A 9,607-nucleotide genomic window follows, 5' to 3' on the forward strand; every position below is an offset into this window, starting at 1 on the left:
TTCTTGTTAGAGTCATCGTGATTTAATTCTCTCTTCTGCCAAAGATGGAGATCAGAAACATGAAGAATTTGACCAAGAAAGAAGATAATGGAAAGAAATCATCTTGCCATATCAGTGCATACTATATAAACTGTCTTTGAAACACCAGGCTCTGCTGTGCTTAGTCATCATCTTTTTATTATATTAAGCTGTAATTATGTTATGCCTTACACCTGTTCAGAATCAGTTTTGAATAGCTATAATAGAGAAGCATGGAGACTCTTTAGATGTAATCAATAACCATGGAGCCAAGAATAATAACTGTGGCCATGAGTGTGTATCAGGCATTACTAATAGCATAAATGATTGTTGGAACAATACATTTTGTGACAAAGTCCTTATACTGCAAAAAAAAAGTGAGCAGAAGTAGTAGTCAAACCTGTCTCCGTCCATCCTCATGTCTAGCGGTCCATCCTTGCTGAGGGAGAAGCCCCTTTCTGCTGAATCCATCTGCATGGAGGAGCAACCAGCATCCAAAAGAGCAGCATCCACACCTCCTGGACGCAAACCCAATGCTGGGAGCAGGTTATTCAGCTCACTGAACCTCCCTAGTACTGGCTTCACCTGGCCCCTTAACAAAGACAAAAATTGATAATAGAAAATAAGATGAAGACAAGGAGTCAACATTGCTCTTTTCACATGCTAACCAAGGCTCACAAAAACAACAGTAATATTGTGTAAACATAAAATAAATGTACTTTAATACATTTTACTTCAGAAATAATTATAATATGCTGATTTGTGCTCTACACACATTTCTTATTATTATTATTGAGGTTGAAATTGCTTTATATAGAAACTTATAACTATATATATATATATATATAGAGAGAGAGAGAGAGAGAGAGAGAGAGAGAGAGAGAGAGAGAGAGAGAGAGAGAGAGAGCAAGTTCAAAAGAACAGCATTTATTTTAAATATAAATCTTTTGTAACATTATAAATGTCAAAATTTATCCATTTAATGCATCTTTGCTGAATAAGTAAGTATTACTTTTTTTTTTTTTTTAAAGACCCCCACATTTTTGAAAGGTGGTGTATATACAGTATTTATAATGTTACTCAAGGTTTCTTACCCAAGAACATTCATAATTTAGTTTTCCATTATAATTTTTCAATCTCTTTCTCTGCTAAACATTCTGATTTCTGCTTTGGTACCTTCAAGACTTACAGTCATCTTCACATCTGAAATGAGTAACAGCGCTTACGGGTTGCGTTTGCCGTCAGATTTAACATAATTTGTGGAGCTGCATCTTTCAGTAACACCATTTGCAAAGCCTGCATTCATTGTGACACTGAAATGTTCCTTACAAACTGTTAAGGTCAGACTAACATGGGGCCTGATCAGAGGCATTGTTAAAAATAAACATCAGCCACTCATTTCTAATGCTGGAAGCCAGAAACAACAAAACCTTTGGTGAACTTTCTCCATAGCTGACTCTTATCATTAGTTACAAAATAGAAAAACAGCTTCTGGTGTTTAGAATAACAGTATCTGTTCTGCTTCCTCTTTATAACTTCACTTTGGGCCAAGCTGTTGAATACCAACTCGGTGGCGTACAGCAAATGCTTGAGTGTTCATACTGGGGATAAACCAGTCTTACGCCGTGTCTACACCACGCCGCAACAGCTTGAAGCTGTCAACACAGGATGCGACAAAGCGACCCTTGCGAATCCATTTGTTCTTTGTGTCAGAAGTAGCGTATAAAGTATGTCAGAAATAGAACGGGGCCTCAGTTTACTGTAGAGAGATTGTCGCGCAACTTTGCGCTGTACCCAGTGTAGACAGCAGAACTGATTATAATGTTTTCTATTTGCTTTTGTCGTGTCATGACAGGCTGCTTGCGCTTGGTGTAGTAACTAAAAACTAAAACAAATAAAATAAAATACATTTTTGAAAAACTGAAATGTAGATGAAATAAAATACACACATATTATATATATATATATATATATATATATATATATATATATATATATATATATATATATATATATATATATATATATATATATATATATATATATATATATAGTTGTCAAGGTAACATTTTTTGTAATATTTATATTTTCAAGTTTTTTATTAGTGTAAGTTTTTCTTCTTATATATATATATATATATAAGAAGAAAAACTTACACTAATAAAAAACTTGAAAATTTAATTATTACAAAAAATGTTACCTTGACAACTAACTAAAATTAAAAAGTTGAAGTACTAAAATACATAACTAAAACAAAAATCAAAAGCTAAAAAGCTCTAAAAACATTTTTTTTTACAAAAGCACAAGTTTACTGAAAGTAAAATTAAAATGAAAACCGAAAAGATAAAATAAAAGCTCATTTAAAATTTGAATAAATGTAATAGTGTATAATACTAAAACTTAATAATACTAATAACAAGTACTAATAATAAATACTAAACACTAAAAACTTTGAAAAAAGCTGAAGAAAAAAATGAATTAGAAACCATTATAAAAATGTGTTAGAAACATATTGACCATTATATTACTGAACATATACTACACAAACATCAAAATTGAAAGTATATTCTTTTAAGACTCTGACTTTTAATTTTTGCTTTTATAAATCTAGTTTCCACACAGAAGCAAGCTTTCCATTTTTACAGAGCTGAATAAACTGTGGCAGGTGTTCTGCCTCTGTAGGGCTGGTTACCTAGGCACTAAGTTCTTAGTGGGTGTCCAAAGACTACGGCAGCTCATAAGCTGTACATGGAGGAAAAGAGAGATAGACCAAATAATATGTGTCCCACAGGGAAGGTAACAAAATATCATTTATTTATCACCTTGGAGACCAGAAGATGAGAGTTGTGAGAAAGCACTGTCGCAGCTTAAACTTAATTGAAAAACAGACACACACACACTCACACAGACACACACACAAACCAATGAATACACGGGAATGTGTACAAAAACGCATGCAAACGAAGGCTACATAATTATTATGTAACCATCGACGCACACATTTGTAGGGGAGTATGAAAATTATTGTGTATGTGTGTTTGACGTTTCAGTTGACTTGAAGTAGAAGTGTTGGTTTGACGTGAGTATTGACGATGCCTCTTTAATCCTCAGTCATTCAGATGGAATCGTGGGCGTATTTTTTTTTTCTTTTTCACTATTGCTTTAATTCACTTTCTTCACAGTTATGAGTAACACAGGCACAGTCTCGTCTCAGACCACACACACACACACATTATAGCTACAAATACATGAAAAGATCAAGATGAAGCTGAAACACAAGACATAAGCATTCAGGCATCATTGCAGTCCCTCCTGACTCTCTTTCTCCCTGCATCTCCTCCTGAGTTCCTTCCCCAGCACTGAAGAGCCATTCATTTTTCATGTGACCTTTAGACAGCCTGTGTGCAGAGAACAGCCCAGGTAGGCAACTATAAATCAGACAGCAGAGAAGCAAATGAGGCGGAGAACACTAGGGGTCCCATGCAGAGGCAGAGGTGGTTAATTTGGCCGCTTTGCAGTCATGCTAAACACGCGGATTCCCCTCCCTGACTCGTGCTAAACTCTCTACATATGAACAAAAAAAGTGCAGAGGATGGGGGAGAAAAATCACCTCCTCCACCTCGGAGGTCATCAAAGTTCTTCTTCACCCACTCACGCGGCTGGCTGAGGGCTTTGCCCATAGGACTCTAGGGTGCCTGCGTCCATACACCCACGGGCAGCTGAAAGATCAAGGGTGAGGGAGCTGCTCAGCTGTCGCCCCCGCTGTAAGGGCTTCCCTCAGTTCTCAGTGCTGCGGAAGGGGCTTTCTATCTCTCTCTATCTCTCTCTCTCTCTCTCTCTCTCTCTCTCTCTCTCTCTCTCTCCCTCCTCCTCGTTCGCTCAGTACCTTCATTAATTTGCTGGAAAATCTATAGTGAGGCATTCTCTTGCCCGCCCACACAAACACATAGACTCCACAAGAGCGGCAAGACCCCGTCCTCCCTCCCAGTCCATGGATCGGTAAGTTCGGAAGGAGAAAGAGAGAGGCTGTGAGAGACAGAACACTGCCTCTGCTGTTGCTTCCCGTGTCAATACGCAGTCAATTTAGGGACTCAAAGGAGCCAGACTTCACTGCAGTAGTTTATTTTCATTGTTAAGTGGTTTTCCTAATATGTAGATGATGTTCAGGCATCTATATTTGTACAAAAACAGATTTGCCACATCGAACAACATAGCCAGAAACCACAGGCAATAGCGTAAAGTACAACTATTCTGAGTGACCACTTAAGCTAATTAGGCTTCGGCACAGCAAGATTGTGACATGAAATATACAAAATGCTTCTCAGATATTCATTTTGAGCAACACAATTTATTGTCTGAATACATAGACCAGTAGCGGTGCCTCTGCAAGCAAGAGTTTCATTACTGAATTTTCACAATATACTGTATTGTGTCTTGAGAGGGCTTATGCATGTTCTGTTTGGGTTCAATGAAAGATTCTTATTTCTTATGAAAGTTCACAGTCTTTTGTGGACTATTATTCTTTATTTGGAACACTGTACTTTATTAGACAATTTATAATTACTCTACACAATATCTTTTTTTCCAAAGCAACCGAGTATTTTAATCCATGATAGAAATGGAAAAGGCTGAGTGAATGTTTCATTTTTGTTGTTCAGTTCACATGCAGAGTGAAAATGCAACAACATGGTTTGACACTGCCTGATCAATAACTGAGCAAAAACACTGATTAAATCCTGCAAGTCCCTCAGCCCCGTCTATGTCCAGTGTCTTCAAATGCCAACCTTTTCCCTACGCTACACAACTAAATGCAACAGCAAAGTTACATATTTCAACAAAAATAGTACAAAAGAACTCACAAGAATTACTATACAACTCAAACATAGTCACACAAAGTCTAATAAAATAAGCAAAATAATAATGCCATATAACACATCATGACGACAATCCAAGGAAATCCATCAATTAATACTTATCTATCATAGGCAGCATCTAGATTAAGAGCATTTATACTGATTTCTCTAGAATCTTCCACAAGTTCATCATGTACCGACCTAATGAAACATATTTACTTGATATGCCCATTTATTCTAGATAAAACTGAATTTTTCACTCATTTTTTTAAGAACGCACACACACACAGGGACATTCCATCGGCGTACTGGTTTTTATACTGTACAGACCGTATTTTCTATCCCCTACACTGCCCCTGCCCCTAAACCTACCAATCACAGGAAACATTCTGCCTTTTTACTTTCTAAAAAAAACTCATCCTGTGTGATTTATAAGGCTTTTGAAAAGTGGGGACATGGCCAATGTTCTCATATTTCACCCTCTCCTTGTAATACCTATGTCATACCCATGTCCTTATATTTCACAAAAACACAAAAACACACACACACACACACACACACGCACACACACGTCACTTGTCCACATGTCAAAGGCAAGTGTGAACAATCATCTATCAACCATCTCCCAGATCACCAACGTTCCAGGCACCATGACAACCTGATGCTTGACAGTATAACCAGCTTCACCAAAGACTTTAACAAAGATTCAAAAGTGACCTTTAGTTTTCTACTAGAGTTTTTCTACTTTTCATGGAACAGAAATAACACATGAAAAGACAGGTAAGTTTGAAAATGCAATTTTAGACCACAAATGATTACAAATCCTTTTTGAATATTTCATCAAATATAGTGCAATAGGGAAGTTTCCTAAGTAACAATAGGGTTAAAGTTTCATACTCCATAAAGTTCCATATAAAAAGCTGATGGTGCAACGGAGAGAAACTTTGCAGACTTGAAGGAAATATATCTCTGTGCATGACAATATGACAATAATGCCTAGCAACCTAGCCTGAGTAGGAGGTGCTATCTCAGAGTGTCATTAGGTGTGGAAGAGCCAACCGCATCTCGGTGGCTGATTTGTCAAGTACTGCATGAGAATAAGGTTCAAACTAATGGGTGACAACCACAGGGGCAGAAGATGGGGAAAAAACACCCTACTAGGTTCGATAAAAATAAATAAAAAATAACGTAATAGAAAGTTGGCAGAGTTAAATTATTGTGCAAGTTGTGAACCCTTCACTGAGGTAAAGTAATTTTAATGCAGAACAACATATATTGTTTCACAGATATAAGGGAGTTTCTTCAACTTGAGGCTATTTTATATCACAGGGGCTGACTTTTATTACAACAAATATATTTTAATAAAAGAATAGACCACTTTTTATTTATAAAGATCATATTATCTTGGAAACTCTGTACTGTGCTGTCATAATTTTCAGATTTTGTTCAATCTTAAACAATGAAAATTCACATAAAAATATACAAATATGAATGACAAAATATTAGATACAGTACATCTTACTGAAATGTATCATGTCACTGCTTATCCCGTCTTTCAACCGTGGAAAGACATCAATAAAACAGCTTGTAAACAATGTCACGTACAGTTACATTTACCTCAGAAAAAGCCATTCCACATCTATATCTTGATAATAGCTAGAAAAATGAACTACAGAGCTGAACATTTTACTAAAAAATCAGCACTATGATTAATACACTAAATTAATCAAAATAATATCCAATTTAACAATCTATAGTGGAACTGAATAAAAAGCTTGTAAAATGAAATCGAATCATGAAATGTGTCAAGCCCAACCCTACTTGTGACACAGTGAAAAAAGTTTTTTTACTAAAAGTTCACAAGGTCAGAACATCCATTAGGATTAGGATATTAGGATATGAAAGACAACAGCTGTCCTAAATCTTTTTTGGTAACACTTTATTTCGATAGTCCACTTCCACTATCGTATTATACATTCTAATTATCTTTGCATACATGTCAACTGCCAGTCGATAGAGTATAAGTAGACTGTCTGCTCAATATCTGCTAACACTTTATTTTGATGCACCCCCAACATATATTCTACTGACTATACGTAACTTTGCAATTACATGTCAAGTAATTCTACTAACCCTAACCTAGACTGCTACTGTAATGAGAGTTAGTTGACATAGTTGAAAATTAATGAGTTAATTTTATGTTAAGTTAAGTTGACATATATGTGTAAGGTTACTTAGAATGTCTTAGTAGAATGTGATAAGTGGATTATCTTTTTAAAACAAAGTCCAAACTTGGTAAACGGACAAAAGGGAAATAATGCCATTTTTCTCCACTCGTCCAATCTGCTTGGATTGGTGTTTATGGCCATGTTTAATAAATGTAATTATTTAATGAACATTAAGTGTCTTTTATCCGATTACAGTTCCATTGCTGCCATTTTTACAAAAGCACATTCATTACCCCTGCCTACATACAGTAATCCTCTCTATTTCGTTCTGTCTTCTGTTATTCAGCACTCTTACTCTTGTCTCTTTTGCCTCCAAAAGCACTGTGGGGGTTTCCTAAGCTTCTCTGTGGCTCTGCAACCCACAGAATGATTTAAGAATATGCAAAACACTTACATAACAATTTTAAATTATTAACGTCTTTATGTGGGTAAAACAGAGCATCAGATGTAGCAACGCCTTATGTAAGATCTTATATTATTAAAAAAAAGACATGCTTCATGGGTGTGTAGATATGTGTGAGCGAGTGAGCGTGCTCCAAGTATGGCTTCATAATTGCTAAGAAACCGATCTATTTATAGTTTAGCAACCCACAATACTGACATCATCTAAACTTAAAAGGGTAAAGCAAAAAATATAAGTTAACTGGCACACTCTGTTTCATAACAATAGAGGTGGCCTCAGTTCCTTTAACTTCAGACAAAAAAATTATTTAATGAAAAATGATCTGATGAAACCATCTAATTATATACTAGTTCCAGGGACACTCAGACTCTCGAAGCTCTGTTATTTAAGTAGGACAGGTAATCTGTCTGTTTCTGTGCAAACATGAGAGTCGACATGAAAGGGACTATGAAATTAAGCGCAGGCTACTGATAAACACTTGCCTAGCATTTCATTCCAGAACTAGCTGTAAATGACGGGCAATGATGCTGAACAGCCTGAAATTCCCCATGACGTAGTATGACGTAGACCAATGACAAAGCCAGTGAGCCTTATAACAAAGAAGATGTGCAATACCACTTACTTTTCGATGCAAGACCAGTAAAAGCTGAAATCTTTGTAATTTAGGTAATTATTTTATATTAAATTATAATTATTTCAACGTAATATAACCATAATACCCACGTGAAATATAAATATGCAAAATTATGTTAAAAAAGGGGGTTTAAAAAAGTAAAAAATAAAAGTATCAATTCTGTTTTTTCATTTAATAACAAGAAATGCTGAATTATTTATAAGCTTTTATATTTTAAACAATAATGCTAATTAGCTAAACTTCTAGCAAATGCCGTATAATCTTGCTACTTTTACTCTTTATTTTTTTCTGACTGTCTGATATTTTTGTACTCTATGTTAAAAGAAGTGGAGGGAGAAATACTTCCCTTTCCTATCAATGTCCTACTTCATTTTATCCAAGAATATTTTTCAAGATTATAACCAACTTCCTAGTATTGTGTTGGTCCCCCTTTTACCACAGAAGGTGTGCTGTGGTATCTGACACCAAGATGTTAGCAATAGAACATTTAAGTAGATCCTGTAAGTTGCGAGGTGATGCCTCTATATGGATCGGCTTTGCTTGTTCATTACATCCTACAGATGCTTGATTGGATTGATATATGGGGAAGTTAACACCTCAAACTCTTTTTGCTTAGTGTCAGGGCACATTATCCTGCTGAAAGAGGCCACAGCCACCAGGGAATACTATTTCTATGAAAGGTTGTACTGCAACAATGCTTAGGTTAGACGTGTCAAAGTAACATCCGCATGGATGGCAGAATCCAAGGTTTCCCAGCAGAACATCGCTCAAAGCATCACACTCTCTCTGCCGGCTTGCCTTTTTCGCATAGTGCATCCTGACGCCATGTGTTCCCCAGGTAAGCGATGCACACTCTCCCAGCCATCCACATGATGTAAAAGAAAAGGTGATTCATCAGACTAGGCCACCTTCTTCCATTGCTCCATGGTCCAGTTCTGATGCTCATGTGCCACTGTTGGAACTTTCTGCAGTGGACAGTGGTCAACATGGGCACCCTGACTGGTCTGCGGCAATGCAGCCCAATATACAACAAACTGTGATGCACGGTATATTCTGACACCTTTCTATCAGAGCCAGCATTAACTTCTTGAGAAATTTGAGCTACAGTGGCTCATCAGTTTGATTGGACCACACAGGGCAGCCTTCACTTCTTACGTGCATCAATAAGCATTGGTCGCCCATGATCCTGCCACTCCACCACTGCTCCTTCCTTGGACCATTTTTGATATAAACTGACCACTGCAGACCAGGAACACTCCACAAGAGCTGCAGTTTGGAGTTAGGGAAACTTTATTATCTATCACCAGTGATAGAAATGTTTCTTAGGATAACAGGGCTTACACAACCACGCAAATCAACTATACGTACAGCAATACAGCAGTCCACAAACACATAATACATTATTAAAAGAGACATTTTATACATTTTAAATGACTAAAAATACAAACAACAATTGTGCGTGATTCTACAA

General features: G+C 36.5%; 1 protein-coding gene across 1 annotated transcript in view; it reads right to left on the bottom strand.

Annotated features, from left to right (window-relative positions):
• The window catches only part of mettl15 (methyltransferase 15, mitochondrial 12S rRNA N4-cytidine), an 81,630-nt gene that overhangs the window by 15,491 nt on the left and 56,532 nt on the right, over positions 1-9,607 (bottom strand). Inside the window, exon 4 of the mRNA XM_067441200.1 lies at positions 419-610. Within this exon, the coding sequence (XP_067297301.1) occupies positions 419-610 (192 nt within the window). The remainder of the gene's footprint in view (positions 1-418; positions 611-9,607) is intronic.

This window comes from Pseudorasbora parva, chromosome 1 (assembly GCF_024679245.1).
Source record: "Pseudorasbora parva isolate DD20220531a chromosome 1, ASM2467924v1, whole genome shotgun sequence".
In the NCBI taxonomy this organism is placed as follows: domain Eukaryota; kingdom Metazoa; phylum Chordata; class Actinopteri; order Cypriniformes; family Gobionidae; genus Pseudorasbora; species Pseudorasbora parva.